We start from the raw sequence: 20,053 nt of genomic DNA, 5'->3' as shown, positions 1-20,053 counted from the left end.
ATTCTGTGATTTATCTGTTCAGGATGGCACGGAAAAGAAGCTCACAGCCTCCCTGGCAGGACAGCGCTGCAGCGGAGAGAGCAGATTGAATCAGATCGGTACGATCAGTGTCTCGGGACCGGCCGGGCGGTGCCTGCGGGGCCGGGGGCGGGCGCCGGGGCCGCCCCCCACATCTGGGGATGCTGAAACTTTTTTCACGCTTCCGCAGTGTCACGATTTCCGCTTCCCTCCTTCAGAAAAAAAAAAAAAAAAGGGGGGGAAAAAAGTCCCGGCCAAGCCCCCACCTCGAGCCCAGCCCAGCTGAGCCTGAGCCCCAGCCCAGCCCAGCCCAGCCCAGCCATGGAGGAGCCCGAGCCCGCGGGGGCCGCGCAGCCCGGGCTGCGCTCGCTGCTGCCGCCGCGGGAGTTCCTGGGCTCCCGCAAAGGGCAGCTGCTCCTCGCGGAGTCGGTAAGGCCGGGGGCGAGGGGATCGCGGGGAGAGACCCCCGAAAGCACCGGGTCCCGCCGACGGGGCGGCGCGGACGGAGCGGGGGCGGATGGACCGACCGACCGCGGGGAGAGCTGCGAGCGGGGGAAACAACCGGGGGGAAAGGGGGGGACACGAACCGAGGGGGAAACAACCGGGGGGAAAGGGGGGGACACGAACCGAGGGGGAAACAACCGGGGGGAAAGGGGGGGACACGAACCGAGGGGGAAACAACCGGGGGGAAAGGGGGGGACACGAACCGAGGGGGAAACAACCGGGGGGAAAGGGGGGGACACGAACCGAGGGGGAAACAACCGGGGGGAAAACAACCGAGGAGAACGAGGGGAGAACAACCGAGGGGGAAGCGTGGGGAAAACAACCCAGGGGGGAAAGGGGGGACAAGAACCTCGAGGGAAACGAGCGCACTGCCTTACCGGGGTGGGGGAACTGCAGGGCTGAAAGCGTAATTGATTGAGTTAAAGAAACCAAAAGTCTTGTCACGTTAAGCTTCCAGTGCTTCAAGTGTGTTCCTTTATCAGGAACCCGTTTTCGGTGACAAAGGGCTTTGATTTCGTTTTAGCCTGTTTGCAGCGTGACTCCAGTGACCGCTGCAGCCCCATTTGTGTTATCTCCTGGTGCCAGGGGACACACGGGTTACCAGCGAGCCCGTTGGGAGTGTGTCAGGAAAGGCCCTACCCATTAATGTGTGACATGTGCCATTAGGTAGGGCATCAGGATACTCAACTTTTGTGCCGAGCCCTCCAGAGCTGTGTTTGTCCCTGGCTCACAGAGGGATGCGCTTGCTCACTGCTGTGAGCCTGATGGCTGGAAAGTGCCCAGCGGGAAAGACCCTGCTGGTGACAGGGCTGGACTTGAGCCAGGTGTGCCCAGGGGGGCAAGAGGCCAATGGCCCCTGGGCAGTGCCCGTCCCTGTGCTGGCCCTGCTGTGGGACGTCAAGGGCTGTGCCCAGTTCTGGGCCCTCAACAGGAGAGACACGGAGGGGCTGGAGTGTGTGCAGGGAAGGGACAGAGCTGGGAAGGGGCTGGAGCAGCAGGAGCAGCTGAGGGAGCTGGGGGGGCTCAGCCTGGAGAAAAGGAGGCTCAGGGGGGACCTTCTGGCTCTGCAACCCCCTGACAGGAGGGGGGAGCCGGGGGGGGGTCGGGCTCTGCTCCCAGGGAACAAGGGACAGGAGGAGAGGGAACAGCCTCCAGCTGTGCCAGGGGAGGGGCAGGTTGGACATGAGGAGGAATTTCTTGCTGGAAAGGGTGATCAGGCCTTGGCAGGGGCTGCCCAGGGGGGTTTGGAGTCCCCAGCCCTGGAGGTGCCCAAGGAAGGCCAGGCCTCAGTGCTCTGGGCTGGGGACAAGGGGGGCATTGGGCACAGGGGGGACTCCACAGTCTTGGAGGTCTTTTCCAGCCTTAATGATTCTGTGATCCTTACTGGGAAAGTGCCAAATAATGAGCAAATAATGATCATTAGAAACAAGCATGGCCTGGCAATGGAAACAGTGCTCCCCCAAAAATACACCAGGGTTTTCCTTTAGGTACAGGTTCTGAGGTCAGGGCTGGTGGTAATTATAGGCCTTTGGGTTTCAGTGTGACACTTTCTGGAATTTTATTTGTAAAGGCTTAAAGCCTGGCAGCTGAAACAGTACCCACATGATAGGGAAAGAGATCACTTAACCCAAGGGAAGTGGGTATTTCACAATAAAATTTAACTTTTGAGTAGAAAGCTAGTTGATTGAAATCAGACCTTCAACATAATTTTTGTCAGAAATAATGATAAATTTAAACACTAAGTTTTGTATGATCTTACCTAGAGCTTGGGCAGCCCAAAAGAGTAGTCAGGTCTGTGGAGTGCTGTTTACATGTGCAAGGTGACTCTGGGTATTCACTGTGTGAGCTCAGGGAAGGAAACAAGGAAATTCAAGGAAGACAAAGGGAAGGAAGAGGCAGAACTGTCCACGGCCAGCTGGGGGGGACCAGCCCTAAGAGTGTGAGGCTGCGAGCACTGCCCTGTGGCAGAGATCACAGGGAGATGTGAGGCTGGCTTTGAGAGGAAAAGGCTTTCATTCAGGAGGTGAGGATGGCTTCCATGGTGGGGAAAGCTTGGGCTGAGCAGCAGCAGGCCATGAGCTGTATCAGCTCCACTAAAAAAATTCCAGGTACCTCATCACTCGTACAGCATAGTTTACAAAAACACACATTTAGAAGATACCAAAACCCAACTAACTTGGCTCTCTTGGCACGTATTTTTGTTACATACTATAACCTACACTGGAATTTCCTTTACAAGCTTACAGCCAGTTAATGATGCCTTTCAGACAGACTGGCTTTTAGCATCTCTGAATGATGACATATTTGAGGAATACTGTTTTGGTCATGGGATCAGACTCACCCTTTTGTTGTCATAGAGAAGTGCTGATTATGCCTCCTTGGAGTAATAAAAACTGCTCTGTCTTGCCAAAACAGGGATTTATCCTCTATAAGGCCACTCAGGGCTTCCCAAGGGTTTGGCTGGCTGAAAGCAGCTCTGAAAGCCCATCTGCTGAAATCTCTGTGTGCTGTTGCAGGCCAGCCCATGTGCTTAGGACGTGGTTTCCTGGCAGAGGGGAGGCAGCAGTAGTTTCTCTCCAGTTGTCTAAGCCTTGCCAGAAGAAACCCTTGAGGACAACACAGGCCCCAGAATAAATGCAGTCTGTATACAATTAGAGAAGTGCAGTGCCAAATAATTGAAGACGAGTCCAAGTTCAATCTCTCACAGTTTAAATCTGTGTTTCATCTTTAGCTTTGTATTTCAGGTCTTGAATGTTTCATTTTCCCTCTTTGACACAGTGCTGATGCGGGATGGGGTTCTGCAAAGACCTTTGTATATAGTGTCTTTTGTTCAGAAACAAAGTGGGGTCCTCATTACTGTTATCAAATGTCACATTATTATTCAGCAGCTGGGCAGTTCACCAGAAATGCACTTTATTTCTTGGCTTTCCAGCTGTGCAAGCAGCAGCTCTGCTGCGGCGGATCAGTGGGAGCTGCTGCTCCACTGCAGGAAACGCCAAGTCAGGTTTGCAGCCTTCAAAAACCACCAGAACCTGCACAGTGCGTTGCCACCAAAGCCCAGCAGTGACTCTGGGCAAACCCTGACTGAGCAGAGGGTTTCACTTCTCCTCTGTGGGCTGTGACAGCGATCACGAGTGGGCTCAGCGCACCCACGGCCCCAGCACCACACTGGGGGAGCCAGTGAAAAGCCTTGCTTTGACCAGCAGAAGGGGCTGGCAGGTGACCAGCTCAGCTGTCACTGGCTGCCCCAGACTCTGCAGATTGAGACAAGTGCCACATTCCCTTCCCTTGCAGTGCTGGAGGCTGCAGGGCCTGGCAGTGCCTGTCCCAGGGCAGCTGCACCGGGAGCTCCACACTGCCCACCAGCACTGCTTTGTTCAGGTGGCAGGAAACTGCTACAGCCCCTTTTTAAATAACATTCACACATTTCCACATGGAGGATGGAACTTTACCATGTTCAGGTGTAATTTTCACATTGGTCTGTAAACTGCTCTGTGGGCTATCAGGTCTGGGTATCTTGGTGTTTCCCCAGAACAAGTCAGGCTGGAGATGGAGCTGATTACTGCTAGAACTGTAACTATAATCTCAGATTTTATTCAGATAAGGAAGTTATCCTCCCCCCACACACACCTGCTTCTTTTTCTATTGATCTCCACAGAATCTCACAACGGGTGGGGTTGGAAGGGACCTCTGGGGAACATCTAGTGCACCCCCTGTTAACCTAAGAAGCAGCAACATCAAGTACATGAATAAGCTTTGCTCTTTCCTGATCCTGTTTATTCTCACTGCCTTGCTCCATTTTCTAATCACCATTCTTCATCTCCCATGATAATTTTTTTCTTTCTATTCCCCCCATGCCATTATTTCTTCCATATATTTTAACACTCTTCTTGAGCTACTAATTTTTCCCAAATACTCAAGCTGCTCTCTCGAAGGTCAGCATCTCATCCATGCTCTTTCTACCCTTCAGTGCAGTTTTCAGTTCCCTCTGTCCTGTGTTGGAACCATTTAACAGCCACTCTCATATCTGCCACCAGAGCTTGTCCAGGCAAGATCCCCATGTCTGCATTCAGCTGCTCACCCCTACTGCTTCAGTCTGGCTTTTGTGTTTGTCCTGGTGACTAAATTGGCATCTCCTTAGTCTCCTCAAGCCAGTATGCAGTGGCACTACACTTTATTTTTCTATAAAAATGCAGTATGAATATGTAAAGTTGTGCCACCTTTGTGGTGACATAAAGGATGTAGAAATCATTGTGCCTGTTTCTCTCTTTTCCCGTCTTTCTTCTGTCTTTTCATTCTTCTCTGAACTGACCTTCATAACTGAAACTTCCACTGCTTGGTGTAAAATCTCCTTTGAAGAAGACTTCTGCACCTTTTTCAGGGTCTGTAGGCAGGAGGCCACCCCTGCAGATAATTCTGGGGACCAGGAACTTCACCTGCACAAGTACAGTGGAGAAATAATTGAATAACAGAGCTCACCAAGTGATGTACTTTGTCCCTCTGCCAAAAAATAATAACAAAATGCACTCTTGTCCAAAAGATGTCACCACTAGCCACTTTGAGAACTTTGAGCAAAGCTGTTCTTTTCTGTGGAGGGGAGATGAGGAGCAGCCTGCAGTGGTTCAGCTGCATCCCAATATCTGCCTGTGCCCATGGGAGGCACTGGGGCTGTTCCCTTCACAGAGGAGACAAACACCTTCTGAGCTGCCATGACCTCAGACTCCAGCAGTCCCCCTCCCTTAAGGGACACTCTGCTCTCTAACCAGTGTAACTCATATTTTAGACCTTAAATTGCAAGCTGATTATACAATGAAGTATAACTTTGTAATGCCTGGCCAGTTTAAGAAGCTCAGCAACACAATATTAAGTAATAATTACATGGGACAAAATTACTTTCTGAAACACAATGCCAAAAAAGTTCCTTTAAAAAAGTACTATGTAATATTTCTCTTTTTTATTTTGTGGGAATGTACATAAAAAGTACTCAATGAAAAGACAGGCTTCTTTTAGCCAGGATCTTTTTTTCCTTGTACCATTGCCAAGCTATGAAAGGATCCTGTCCTGCTCTTTGCTGCATTAGAGCTTTCTGCATCCAGATATTCCTCCATAGTAAAGCTGGCAACAGTCACACCAACCCCTCATCAGCAGCACGGGAACAACTCAGACTCTGAGCTGCTGTCAGTGCCGAGGATGTAACCCCAGTGGGGGGAAGAAAAACACCCTGTGTAAACACAAATGGATAGAACTTATAAAACACTATTAACTTTTAGTTTCTCCCAGAAGCTGCAGTGCTTTCTGAAAGTGCTAGAAATGAACTTGCAACTGCATTGAACCTCACAAACTTCCTCTCTTAGCTGCCTGTTTTTTAGCATAGACACAGAGTATTAGAAAAACAACAAGGTCCCTTTGCTTGACCTTTCTCTGAAATCACCCTTAAACACACAGCTGCAGGAAAAGAGGTGCAGAACAAGTGTGATGTGCAGTGGAACATTTTACAGTCTTCAGAGGGGTCAGGTTGTATTCTGAAGGTTGCTTTTGAGTTTTAAAGCAACTTTCACATTGACAGATGTTTGTCTCAAAGACTTGAAGTCAGGAAAAGTAAGTAGGTAGGTGTCATTACTTCTGGATACACACTGGCACTTCAGTGTGTGTATTGTGGGAGGAGAGGTATATTTTTTAAATTTCCAACTTTTAAGGTAACATCAAATGGTTGAATTAGTGGCAGTGCAATTAAATGGTCACACAAGGTAACAAGATAACTACTCAGTTTTATAATTCAGAAAAGACAGTAGTAGATGATAGCCAGTATTGCTCCAGGAGTCCATGCACTCCACATGTCAGAAGGGCGAATGAGCTCTACACAAAAAGAAATGAGAAACCATCAAAACCCTACAATTTGTGGGCTCTTGCATTACATAGGGCTGTCCCCAAGCTACTGAGTAGGTTTGGCACTGAAATCCATGTCAGGGCTGCAAAGAGAGACAAGAAAGAACCATCCCTGTAGCTATCACCTGGCAGAGCCCTTGGGCACCTCCTTCCCTTTGTTTCTCTTGCTCTTTCTTTGCCTCTCTCCCCTTCCTGCACCTTCTACACTTCCCCCAAGGAAGGCTGTAGCATCTAAAAACACCACCCTTCAAACCTTCATCCTCAAAATCTGGTCCACTATCTTATAGATGGGTTTTTCACATAAAATCCTCCTTGGGCCTCCTCAGTCCCTGAGTGCCCCCAAAATGAGGACTGACGCTTAACTGGAGAGCAGTTATGACTTCAGGTCAGAGTCTTTCCCCTTTACTAATGGAATCAATAATCTGTTGCAATCAAGGGACTTCTTGTGAATCCAGGGTGCCTTTTTTTACTGTGCCTTGATGTGCACCTCCCCTGCACAACGGGACAGGCTGGACATCTCCCTCTCTGGGGATGGTGGGAATACAGAAACTGTCCTTCAGGGCTGAGGAACAGGCAGCAGGACACTGCTGTGACCTACCAGTGATGGAGGGGTTTGTTTGAACAAGTAAGTGCCTGGTAACCAGATTTTAAAATGAACAATATTTCCCCAGCTTCTCTGGATCAGACCAAATCAGAAAGTTGAAATGACTGATCTTTCTGTGTCTTCAGCAGCTTACCTGGCACAGAGGCAGGAATCCTACTGGCACACAGCACACTGGAGCAGGAGCTCCTCGGCTTTTTCTTGCCACAAAAGAAGCTTCTGTGTGCACCCTGAGCTGTGTTACAGCAGGACTTGGGCTCCTGTTCCAACCCACGTCCGGGCGAGGGGGAGACAGTGGGAACCTTGACTTGCACAAATTCCCATAAAGCTGATGATAGAAGAGCTCAAAGGCTCTGCCTTTCACCTCCCCACTTTCTGACAGGAAAACTCTTTTCTCTGTACAAAGGCAGGCAGAGCACAGGACTTACTGTATCAAACAGAATCGAGATCAAAGGGATCTCAGCTGTGCACCATCAACTTACATATCTCAGATTTGCCTCTCTGCCCCCCCTTGCTGCTGCAGTGTGATGGATTATTTAACACTGCATTTAATCCTTTCATAAGAGATTACCAGGTTTAGTTCAGGTCTAACGTTCTGCCATTGAAAGGACTTTGGTAGGTGGGACCTATCCTGAACATCTCCTCCCTGCTGCTGTTCCTCCCCATCACACACTTCCCTTCAGCCACAAAAGGGAGATATTTTTTCAACACCAGAACAAAAAAAAAATGTCCTGTGTACATGGTGATTTCTTTTTAATCCAAGAACACATTAAACCATGCCTAAATTATGTTTTACAAATGCAGGTGAAGCAGATTCACAAAGTCTAGTCTTTGTTCTTGGGGAAGGGGGGGGAAGAGAGCAGGTGTGATAGGAAGGAGGAAGAAATCCTCTCTCCTCTTAGTAGTTTTCAAGCTCTGTTATATCCACTTCTCTTCAAAGACCACTCATCACTCTCCACTGACTGACAGAAAATACCAGCTGAGGATGAGATACAGTGAATGAGTTCCCTCTGCTGTAGGAAAACTAGAAAAACCTGCCAAGAGGCTGTGTAAGCAATAACCAAAAAATAATAGGATAAACAGCAACAAATAGGGAAACATGAAGAGGTAAGAGGCCTATACTGCACCAGATCAGCTTCTTAGTGAAACAAGAACAATGCATAGGCGGTTTAAGATAAATATAGTCTCTTACTAAAAATGGCACATCCTCTCTAACTTCACCACCCACTCCTAATGGATCAAAACAATATTCTCCAGCTCTCAGCAGCCTGGTGAAGAACTGACTGCTTTCCCCAAAAAACAGGCTTAGAATAAAGGCTTCTTAATTAATTACATTTAAAAATTATTTCAGTGGGATTGAACTGCTTAGTTGCCCCCTAAACTTAAACAGGCTCTTTTGGTACGTGTATTTGAGTGTTGGCTGACCTCTCCTAGGCATAATTATTAATTTATAATTATTTATAGGAGCCTTATCAGTCAAGTATAATAATGATTTTTTTCTGAGGTCCAGGTGAACACAAGCAAAGAAATCCATTGAGCTGAAATTTATCGAGGCAATGGCTTTGCAGGAAGCCACACCTACCTTCAGATATGCCATCTGGGAGAAAATAATACATTTATTTTCAGTCTTGTATAAATGGGAAGGTCAGTGTCACAATTTAGAATTTAGAAGTTCAAAAAGTCCTTGTGATGGGATGCTCAGACAGTACCCAAAGCATCTCTGAGCACTGGGAAGGCAGGGATTTGTCTCCACAAGGGAAGAGCAGCCCAGGTGCAAACTGGCACATAATACACAAAATGTGTAAATCAGTATCCTGTTTTTGTTACTTTAAGCTGATTTGATGACAACAGCAACCAGTTTCCCTGCAAGGCAGTAAAACAGCAGGGCTGGAGCCTCCTCCTGCAGGTGACCAACTCCCAGTACATCATCTGAGATGTTCTGAAGTTTCTCCCTGGTTCCCTCCCCTCCCACCTTCACCAACAGCAGCTCAAAGTCCAGAAGTGCAGGACAGCACTGGTACTACCTGGTTTGGTAAAAAATCATTTTCTTTAGCCATTTTCCCATTGTGACACTTTCTGTCTTGAACCATAAATTGTATTCCAAAGGTATTTTAATTGAATGGGAAAACAAATGCCATTTTTATTATTTTGTAGAGTTAGGAAACATCATGGAGATAAATTTATGGGAGTTATCTATCCTAATACTATCTAAAACAGCTTTCTACACTGGAAAACTAGAACCAGAGACTTCCAGACACGACAGAACAATTAATTCTTGGCTCTTTTCTATCCATCATCAGCAGACTTTTTTCTTTCCACTCTAAGGAGATTATAAATGCTGAGTTACTTTGGGCTGTCTGAGCAATGATTTGGGTTTGAAATGAGACCTGTCATAGCTGAAAGCTTAAAGCTCTGCTTGCTTGGCAGAGCCCCACTCTCTTTTCAGAATTATGTTGTCAGAACTGTTTACAATCCAGAGCAAATCACTGACTCAGAGAGGTGCAGATCCACCCAGCGCTCCGGAAAACCGATTTCACACGCCTGGAAATAAACACCATTACTTGAGATTTATTCCATGCTGAACAAGAAAATTCATTTGGCCCAATATAAAAAAAACCCAAACCAGTAAGAAGCAAAGCAATGCCTTCAGCAGCAGCACTGACAGAAACACACAGGGAAAACAACCCTTCTGAGCTGCTCGGCCACCCACAGCTCTGCTGTTCCAGGCCAATAACGACGAGTTTTCCCTCTACTCCAGGTGCTGTCATTTATCATCTTTATCTGCTATATTGCATCTCTAGCAGCTTCTTTCATGATGGCACCACTCCTAGAGTTTCTGCTGGCACTGTTTCTTTTTTATGCCTACGCCTCCAAGCTTAATGAGAAGTTTAAAGGACTCTACTGGCCTTTGACGGTAAGTGGAATGTGCAGCACAAACCCCCAGACTGAACTGGGCAGGGTTGCAGGAGGAGAAGGGACTGCACAGGAGTTTAGGGTCACTGTTAACAAGTTCACCCCCTTATTAGAAACTTGTCTGTGTTGCCTCTCGTACAGCAGGTCCCCCAGCACTCTTTGAACCGTGCTGTACTGTACACTATAGCTTGTTCTGGTGCTGACACAAAGCTTGGCTTTATCAAAGCACAGAATTTATGCCTGATTCCAGGCACGTGGCTTAGGGCTGGATCTTCAGAGGCAGCATCAGCCTAAGTCAGCCTGACCACTGCTGGGGGCTCCTCACCATTGCCACCCTCACCAGCAGGGACACAGCTGTGCTGTTAGTGAGGGACAGACTTTACTGGGATGGTTTTAAATTCTCAGCAAGTGCTGCAGAGGGGCAGAGTCATACCACAAACACAGCTGCTTCTGGAAAGGGGGAGCCCTGCAGCTCCTGCCCATTCCTGCCCACACAGGAGCCCAGTGCTGGGGCTGCAGGCGATCCTGGCCACTGGATGTCCCTGCTGCCTCACACACTGCACAGGGAGCAGCTGTCTAGCAGTACAAATACTGCCAAAAACCCTGCTAATCTAATCAGTCTGGAGTCTCTCTTGGTACCAGCAATAGTTCATCACAGTGAGATCTGAACTAGAGCTCTCAGTGCATAAAAACGAGGCCCTGGTGGGTAAAGCGGCATCAGTGGCTTTGACACTGCACAGTTTTCACTTGGTAATCTCAGTTCCATCATTTTCTCATTTTCTACACCCATCTGATTCCAGAACTAAGACAAAAAAGACACTTGTGTGTTTATTGTGGCCATTACCTTAATATACTGCAGCCACAGAATGTAGATAATTGACCCTGTCCTGACTTCAGAAGAGTCAAGTTGCTTGCAGGATTTGTGTTCTGAGACATCATCCATCTGTTCTGAAAGGGCAGAAGAGCTAATTGTGAACAGAGCTCAAGTGCAGCTCCCACGATTTGCACATCCCTGGGAATCACAGCTCTATTTAACACCCACTTCAGAGACATCCCTGCTGGTGTCCCAGGGCATGGCCCTGCCCTGCAGAGCCACAGCAGCACCTATCCCAGCGATCACAACAGGCACTTGGGCAGGCTGCTGGAGTCACAACAACATGCTGAGCATAAACCATTTCAATAAACAAAGTGGTTAATTCCTGACTGAGGAGTTCCTACAGAGATCATCATATAGCCCTATATCCATGTAGGGACAAGCACCCACCTGTTCCCACAGGAGCTGTAGCCTCCTCCTGAGCCCCTGGTACCACAGGAGTTCTGCTTAAAGATGAGACTTTCAGGCATTTCAGATGGTTCTTTCCTTGCTGTGCTCCAGGCAAACGCCACAGGACAGCCCTTCCCAGCCCGAGGGGTCTGCCCCACACAAGTTAAAAGCAGGAGTCACACAGCAGCTCCAAGAGCAGAAGCTCATGCCAAGACTCCAGTCATCCCTTCTTTAGAACATTCCCCAGAGGAGCAGTTCCTGCAGCACAGGGCTGTGCTCACACAGCAGCCCCAGGGTGGTCACTGCTGCAGGAACAGAGGGTTTGAGGGGTCATTTCCCAAAGCATTTGCAGAGGGGTTTGCATGCTGGAGCTCCATGACTAATCTGGGAATGCACCACTGCTTCTTTCACAGGATTTCTTGCGCTGTGTCACTGCTGCCATTATTTACTTTGCCATTTCCATTGCTGCTGTCTCCAAGTACAATGATGGAGCATCTAAAGCAGCAGGGGTGAGTAGACATGAGCTTTCCACTCAAGTATTTTGGTGAACTGCCTGTAGATATAGTTCAGAAACAGTTCAATTTTGACCCCATTGCAAGTAACAGAAGTTTCTGCAATTAACTGAGAATTCCTTTGCCCAAAGCAAAGAGGAAATGGTCAGTTATTCAGAAAAATATGTTTTGAATCAATAGTTTTTTCATTGTGACAGTGCTGCTCAGTGTTAACTGTGCTCCTTAGGGAAGGCACCTGTTCTGCTTTTTAATTTCCCCAGATGTACAGGGGAGAGAAACTGTTCCTGCAAAAAGTATCAAGATCCTTGAATGGAGGGAATAATACTAATGATTTAAAAAAGGAATCAAACCTGTAACTGCTAAGACCAGTCTAAATTAAGTCATTTCAACCTCCTGCCTCTACCTCTCAATTTTACTTGGGATGAGTTGAAACAAGAGCAGTGTCATTTTACCCTCCAGTACAAGGGCTGCCCAGGAGAGAGCCTTTGCCATCAGCGTTTTGTGTTCAGAAATACAATCCAGCCTCTGCATCTGCAACCTGACTCTAGGCATCAATAATGGATGTAACATAAATAAAATCTGCATCATAATTTTTAAAGATAGGGAAGAACAATACCCAGTAGTGCTGACCAGGAGCCCTTACCAAACCATCCCCAGTCACACACAGCTCCAACACAGACCTTGTTTTAATCTTTGTCCCTCAATTTAGAGGTGGAGGAGTACAAGTGCATTTACCCCAGAGTGAAACCCAGCCTGTTCTTGGCACTGCTGCTGCTCTGGCTCTGAAGGGGGAACTCCAGAATCATTTTAATCTCAGTCTAGTTCACTCAGCAATAGACAGGTCTCCTTGCAAACCAGTAAGAAATTATTTCCAGAGAAATCAAGGTGATTTCTTGGTGGCACAGAGATGCCCTGGGATGGTGGAGGTGCAGGTTTTGTTCTCCTGCAACTCCCAGCAGAGCTGATGCTCAGAACATGCCCAGAGGGACCCAGGGAAGGGCTAAGGACACATCTGATGACTTCTCAGGCTCCCAAATTAGCTGTAATTTAGCTGAGGCCAATGGGTCACAAGCCATTTCCCTTCCCTGTCTTCATGGAAAGGCACAGGCCAAAACCACCAAGCTCAAGCTTTGAGTTTTTCTTGTGTTGGCTCAGCTCATTTTACTTTGTCATTGATGGACGTGGCCTGTTGTTAAAGAGAGTGTTCTTTTGCCCTTGTAGGTGTTTGGGTTTGTGGCCACCATCGTGTTTGCCATTGATTTCTACATCACCTTCAATGACCTGGTCAGCTTCCTGAAGCAGGGCAGCTCCGATCCCCCCGAGGGGCACAAGTCAGAAGGTGGGTAAAGTTCCCTGGTTTGTCACACGAGCAGGTAATGTGAGATTTTCTTCTCCATTTCACCTTTGTAGGGGAGCAAGAGCACTTAGTTTCTATTCCTGGCTGCCTTGGTTTTCTATGCCACAACTGTGCTCAGTTATGAAGCTGCTCAGCCCTTGAATACAACAACTGGAACTTCAGGGACTTACAAAGATAAGGAGCAAGCCAGGAATGTGAAGTTTCTCAGAGTTTCACGACATCTAAATTTGAAAGGCCCTAAATCCAGTTATAGAAATTATCAGCAGCACAGACTTTCTTCCCCCATCAAAATATCTTACTGTAAAAACAAGCAAACATCTGCCTTTTTTCCTTGGTAACTTAATAATTAACATCCATTTGTCCACAGTCTTTTATGTCCAATAGTGCTCTTCTCTTTATCATCTCCTTATCATGATTGCCTGTTATGACCAGCTTTGACCATCTGTGGGCAAATGGCCTTGAAATCCCAGGGCCAAACAGCATAAAATCAACAGGATTATTATGAATTTGTTTTCTCTGTCTACTTCAGACAGATCCACTTAGAAAAAAATAAAAAGAGGGACCCACTGTTGGGTGTTTAAATCCAATTCAGGTCAAGTCAGGCCAGAGGTAGCAGTTTTACAGTACCCAGCAGCCCAAATTGGGCATCATGTCCCTGTGACACTGCTCATTCCACTGACACAGAGGAAAAAGACTGTTCCATGCTTTAAAAAAAAAAAAAGAAAATAAATCCCCAAACCCAAAACAACAACCCACACAAAACCAAAACCCACAAACCTCCTCAAAAACAAACACCCAAGATGTGTATAGAATCCTAGAAGGTGTACAGTTGCACTAACAGCCTTTTCTAGGGATTTTAGTAGACTGTTAAATGTTTTGCAAGCTTTAGGCCAAAAAGAGAGACCAAAAAAGAAGAATTAAGTGGAACAGATCACAGGAAATAGACTGTTAAGACTAAAAACTGAACTGACCTCAGAAGATGATCAAGTGACAAGGGCACAAAATTAGGGTACAGATTAGATCTAATTTCCCTGGAGATGGAGGCAGAAATACATAAACCCACATAAACCCACAGCTGTGCAGCCAGGCAGCTTTGGGGGGATGGTGTGACTGTGCAAGGAGGGCTCTGCCCTGACTGTTCCCCCAGCACCAAGCTGGGGCTGAGGCCAGCAGGATGTATCTCTGTTGGGATCCCCACCGTGCCAGAGCTGCTCTCTGAGGCTTTGCTGGCAGAGCAGGACCCACCCCTGGCTCTGGAGGCAGGAGGGGCAGCACAGGCTCCTCGTGTCACACCAACAGCAGCAGCGCTGCCACCCCCTCCTCTGAGCCAGTGCCCCTCAGCAGCATCTCCCAGCTCCTCTGAAGCACCCTCAGTGTTCCATCCTGTCAGCAGGATGTCACAGGAGTGTCACTCCCCCAGCCCCTCCTCTGGAGCAGCTCCTGCCAGGAGCAGCAGCGTCTCTCCCAGCCAGAGCTGCAGCAGGTGGGGGGTTCCAGCTCTCATCTCACTCTCATTCCTTGTTTTACCCCTCAGATGAGAACTCTGACTCTGACTCAGACTGAAGAACCAAACACCAACCAAGCGTGAAGGGAAGATGATCGAGCACTTTCCTCTGCTGAATGCACTGCCAAGTGAAATATCTCCCTTACTGCAGCCTCCGGATCCTCTTTCCACCTCACTGTTCGTGGAATCACCAAGGCATGGACAGGGCAGTGATGTGGAAAAGGAGACTATTCCCAAAGCCATTAGAGACTGTCAGAACTAGAGATTCTGCAGTAGCTCAGCCTTTCACAGAGGAGTGTGTCCAAACACAGCTCAGTTCTCCTTTGCCCCTCCTTCCTCAGCCCTACAATGTCCTGAGTAAATGGGAGCAGCATTTTAAACATGTAATCAGAGCTTTTAACCCGCTTTCTTACTTCCAAATCCTTAACACTTACAGCTTTTGTACTTCTTGATGTGCCAAAGAAGAGAGGTTTGAATGCCTCTATTTGTATTTTTTTTTAACTAACAGTATTTCTTTCTCTGAAGTCTGAGGATTCCACTCAGAAGCACTGAAAGCCTGGATTACAGTTAACTCAGTACATTTATATCTGCTGCCTATCTGTGACCAGAAGTGACAACTGGAAATCTGCAGCAAGAGCAAACCTCAGAGTCTGACTGCTGCAGGCAGCTGGCTCATCAAACATTCACAATCACTCTTTTTAAGCTGCTTGGATGGAGTCACACCCCATCTGCTGCCATTTCACCAGCGAGACGAGGCAGGCCAGGGGAGCCAGCCTCTTCCCAGCCCCTTTCCTGCTGGCTGTGTTTGCACAGCCAGGGAAGGCAGCCTTGCCAACCCAGCAGGATCTGCCCAGAGGAGCCTGCAGGTGTCTGTGCACAGGACACCACAGGACACCACTGCCTGCTCTGCTCTGTGCTGGGGGCACTGCTGCTCCCCCAACACCAGCACTGCACTTGGGCCATGGCTTTGCAAAACAGGGAACTGGTTCTGCCACACTTGGGAAACCTGAGCCCCAGGAGGGCAGGGCATCCCCCCTCTGTGAGAAGGCAAAGAAACCAAGCCCCAAACTACAGAAGGTCTGCAATGAGTTCATTTTGCCAGACCCCTTTCCTCAGTGGGAAGGGGGGGGTTGGGCTTTTTCCCCTGGAAGGCCAGGATTTATTGTGGTGCTGTAATCCAGGGAAAAAGCCTTCTGAATTTACAAGGTATTTTCACAAGTAGCACAGCCTACCTTGAAATGTTTGTATCCACCTACAGACACATGGTGCTTGGGAAGAGCATGGCATCTCCTTACAGATGGCAGCAGACAGCTCTGTGCCAAAGAAATCTGTATATATTTTTAAAAAATTAATATAGTACCAGAACAGGTGGCCTTTACAAAAACTAAAATGAGAGCAGATGGTACTAACAGAGTAAATGAAAAACAGGGATAAAACAATGACGGCAGATTTCCTCTGGAATAAAATCCCCACTTGGATTCCAGTTCCCTGGCAGCAGCTGGCTGCAGCACACGGGACCTCACAGGGAGCAGGGGCTTCGGAAGGTGCTGGTCAAATTGGAGTTGTCCTCAGGCAGCTCCTCCATCTCCTGTTTCCTGACCACTGAGAATAAAAGCAAAACAAGTGGTTAATTCTAAATGTGACAAATCACCTCTACTTTAATAAGAAAGACCTCTCTGGACCTTTTCCTGTATGAAATCCTGTGTTTCTTTCTCTTGTTGTCATATTTTACTGGCACACACTGTGACATCAGGGGACCTGGGCTTGTTTTTATACTCATTTTGTATTTCTCTTTTTTTTTAATTAAAACAAAATGTACTGCATGTCACATCTGGAAACTAGTACATGGTTAATATTTAGAAACCACCCTGGATTAAACCTCTTTTCATAGAAATGTTGAGTGTCTTTACTTATTTTAAGACCTGATTTTACTGCCTTGCCTCTGCCCAGCAGAGGGATCAGTGATTTAAGGAGCTCCATCCCTGTGTGCTGGGGAGGTGGCAGAGCACAGGGGGACCAACCCTGGCTGCTCCCACAGCTCCTGAGGAAAACATCATCTTCGGGGCATAACCATGAAAGAATTGAACCAAGAATTAGTTTCCACATATTGAGGCCTTGGGGATACAGAGCTCTCACCTGGCAACCAATAACACTGTAAAAACAGTCCCCTTGGGTTCACCCTTCACACTCACTATAACCCAAAATATACAGGTTTTCTGGTCATTTTCTCACCTTGGATCACTCCTAAAGTCAACAGAGGCAGCAAACAAAGTGGCTCATTCGTTGCTTCAGGATTGCTTTACCAGTGAAATGCCTGCCCAGAGAACTCATTATTGGCTTTTAAGTACTTGATGATTTCATTCATTTCTAAGCAGTTTGCTCCCAGGGTCAAGCACTTGTGTAGGATTCCAGCCTTTTATTTAAAAAGATCTGTTCCCATGACTGAAGTAAAACACAGTTCTGTGTTTTCCAAATATCGTTTCATAAAATTAAATTAAAAATAATTACTTTAAAGGCAATTTTGATGGGGGGAGGTGGGGACTGAGTCAGTCTATTGCCCATTTTCTGCCAGCAGTATTGCACCAAGATCAGAGTCTGTGCAGAGCAGAGGACAAATCACCTTGGCTTTTTTGGCTTTTATGTTTGTTTGCTTGTTTTCCTCAACTGACAAGGTCCAAACAGCTCTGGGAGCACTGATTTCTCTGCAGTTCGGGTGTCCTGAGACAAACACAAGCTGCACCTGCGGTGTGCAGCCCTTCATTAAACCCTGACTGCAGTGTGCCAGCAGTGGCCTCATCAAACATCTCTTTTCAGAGTTCCACGTGGGAGCCGCTTCCCAAACCCACACAGCCCAATCCCTGCCTTCCTTACAGCTGTCCCTGGGAATTCCTGACCAGCTCTCAGCAGTGCACAGAGCTTCCAACACCAACTGTGGAAAAATCGGGGGAGAGTCAGTGCCAGACGTTTTATGGTCTGAACACTGAGACAAAGCCACTCCCGGGGGAAACGCCCGGCTGGCCCCACAGGGGAGTGGTTCATACAGTCACACTGGCTGAAGGGCTCTCACCCTCCTTCTCCTCCCAAAAACCTTTTATATTTATCTGTGGACTTGTTCAGTCTTGTGTGGTGGTCTTTGGACAGGTGACATTAAGGAATTCAAGACCTTTCCAAGCAGCTTTTTTAAATTCTGCCTGAACTAAGAGGCTCTGTTGTGCTTTGAGCACTCTGTCCATCACCTCACTTCGTTCTGCTTTTCACTTGATCCTGTCCAAAGTTCTCCAAGTCTTCCATTTCCCAGGGACACAGCCATTCCCAGGACACCCAGTGAAAAGCAGTGTTTGAGAGAAACACTCCCCCAGCCCGGTGTGCTGGTGAGCAGAACACAATTTAATGCTCTGCAGAGCAAGCAGATGGTTCCAGTCATTCTGCTTCTAAGTGTTCACTGTGCCCAATTGTGAGCCTGAATTTTCCAGCTGCATCTCACCCTGCTCAGGGAGCACAGCCTGTGCCACCCAGTGACCATGGACTGGTGACCACAGACCAACAGCGTGTTCCTGCACCTCCAAAACACCACTGAGCAAACACCCACACTGCTGCTGAGCTGAGCCCGGAGCAGGCAGCCTGCAGGTCAAAAATAATAGTCAGGCTTCATTCCACATGGGGACCGGGATACAAACTGCCCTGCAGGAGCAAATGCAAGATCTGTATCAGCAAAGTGCACAGCAGCTCCATCTGGCCATGCTTTGTTCTCCTCAGAGGGAGAATGGATCAAGGAAGCAGAAGACATTTAGGTAAGCACTGAGAAGGTGAATCTTGTAACAAGATGCTCAAGATACCTTTTTGCAGAGAATATTGGTTTCAAAGTCAGGATCTTTAAAAGTCACCGCTCATATAAAGAGGACTGCATCAAAAAATCCTCACAGCAACAGAGATTCCTCCTCACTGGAAGAATTCACAGGACTCAATGTTTTGTAAAACTTCTGGGTCGGATGGTAAAACAGTGCTACCCAGAATATTTAAAATTTACGTGTGGTTTTGTTTGGGGTTTTAGTTTGTTTTTTTTTAAATAAGTGAATTTTTAAATCTATTTCCTTGAAGAGGAAAATACCAATTCCAGCATAAATTCTGTCCAGGAAACACCTGTGCTTTTATTTTATATATTTTGGACATTTTATATATTCTGTCCATCACGCTGTGTTAGCCTGATCCATGAATAAGAAATCCATTAGTCTTCCCAGGAGACTGAAGTATTCAAAAGTTAGAGAGAATAAACTTTTTAAAATCTGACAACTGGCAGAGCTGCTCTGGACCAAGGACCCCCAGGGTGATGCCTGTTCTTTTCTGCACTTCCACCTAAGTTTCTTAATTTCTAAGTTATATTGTTACATATATCTCTAAGTAATATTGTTATACTGAGATACTCTCCCCACAGTGGAACCTGCTATTTCAACTAATCCTTCAGAGCTGTTTGCAATTACAGATCTGTCAGTACAGGACCTATCCCTAACCAGTGTTTTGATTGCATCATCCATATTCCCAAATCCTCTCATGATACTCGACCACCTGTGTGTTTCCACCCTCACCTCCAAAGCCCATGGAGACCAAAAATTCCATCAGCATCAAGGCAGAACTTGAAACCCAGAGCCCATGAGGTGTCAGATATTCCCCACTCACTGGGGCATTTCAGCCCCAAAATTCCTCTCCAGTCCCAAACATGCTGCAAAGCACAAGACAGAGCATTCCAGCCCACTGCAATGTCCCAGACAGAGAAATGCTCCCAGAGCAACCCCACCACAACCACTTGAGCAGCAAAGGAGTCCCTGTGCTTTCTCTTACATCTGACATCTCATCAAGGGCTCTCATCCATGTTTTTTCACGACCTCCTGCATCCATGAGGTTTTCATGCCCCAGTCCCAACCCCCTCAGCTGGGGTAGCTGTGCTGGATGTTTAACCCCTGTGCTGGAGGTTTAACCCCTGTGCCACTCTCCTGGAAGGAAAGTGCATTCAGCAGCTGCCCGGAGTGCATTATCAGCCCATCAACCACAACACTGGCTGCACTGTGCTGCCTTTTGGGGTGGTTTAACCCCAGCAGCCCCCAAGCCCTCCCAGCCATTCTCTCACTCAGTGGGATCAGGAGAGAATTGCAAGGCTGAAAAGCCGGAAAACTTGTGGCTTGGGATAAAGACAATTTAATGTGGAGCAAAAGCTGTGTGCACAAGCAAAGTAAAACAAGGAATTCATTCCCTGCTTTCCATGGTTGGGCAGGTGTTCAGCACCTCCAGGAGAGCAGGGCCCCATCCCATGGAACAGTGACTTGGGAAGACAAACTCCATCACTCCAAACTTCCTCCCTTCCTCCTCCTTCCCCCACTTCACACACTGAGCACGATGTCCCATGGTCTGGAATATCCCTGTGGTCAGCTGGGGACACCTGTCCTGGCTGTGTCCCCTCCCAACCTCCCACACACCCCAGCCCCTCCCCAGCAGGGCCCTA

The 20,053-nt window shown here is 47.6% G+C and overlaps 1 protein-coding gene and 1 long non-coding RNA gene across 2 annotated transcripts; one reads left to right on the top strand and one right to left on the bottom strand.

Moving 5' to 3' along the window:
• Positions 1-308: 308 nt before the first annotated feature.
• Positions 309-16,453, top strand: CMTM3 (CKLF like MARVEL transmembrane domain containing 3). The gene is made up of 5 exons (XM_064671354.1): positions 309-447; positions 9,768-9,923; positions 11,600-11,695; positions 12,920-13,037; positions 14,590-16,453. Exons 1-5 carry the CDS (start codon positions 340-342, stop codon positions 14,616-14,618), a joined length of 507 nt encoding a protein of 168 aa, XP_064527424.1. The 5' UTR covers positions 309-339; the 3' UTR covers positions 14,619-16,453.
• On the bottom strand, positions 15,869-19,502 carry LOC135422271 (uncharacterized). The gene is made up of 2 exons (XR_010434399.1): positions 19,396-19,502; positions 15,869-16,161 (listed from the first exon to the last, which is right to left on the bottom strand). It is a non-coding gene; the product is annotated as an uncharacterized LOC135422271 (long non-coding RNA).
• Positions 19,503-20,053: the final 551 nt, after the last annotated feature.

This window comes from Pseudopipra pipra, chromosome 14 (assembly GCF_036250125.1).
Source record: "Pseudopipra pipra isolate bDixPip1 chromosome 14, bDixPip1.hap1, whole genome shotgun sequence".
Taxonomy (NCBI): Eukaryota; Metazoa; Chordata; class Aves; order Passeriformes; family Pipridae; genus Pseudopipra; species Pseudopipra pipra.
Note: the sequence above shows the minus strand (reverse complement) of the source record. Positions and strands in the feature narration are given on the sequence as shown.

Bases quoted from the DNA above. Each gene is read 5' to 3' on its own strand.
- CMTM3 (XM_064671354.1), top strand. From the start codon at position 340: ATGGAGGAGCCCGAGCCCGCGGGGGCCGCGCAGCCCGGGCTGCGCTCG. The intron at 9,924-11,599 runs GTAAGTGGAATG...CTTCTTTCACAG, and splicing joins GACTCTACTGGCCTTTGACG to GATTTCTTGCGCTGTGTCAC. The intron at 13,038-14,589 runs GTGGGTAAAGTT...TTTACCCCTCAG, and splicing joins CGAGGGGCACAAGTCAGAAG to ATGAGAACTCTGACTCTGAC.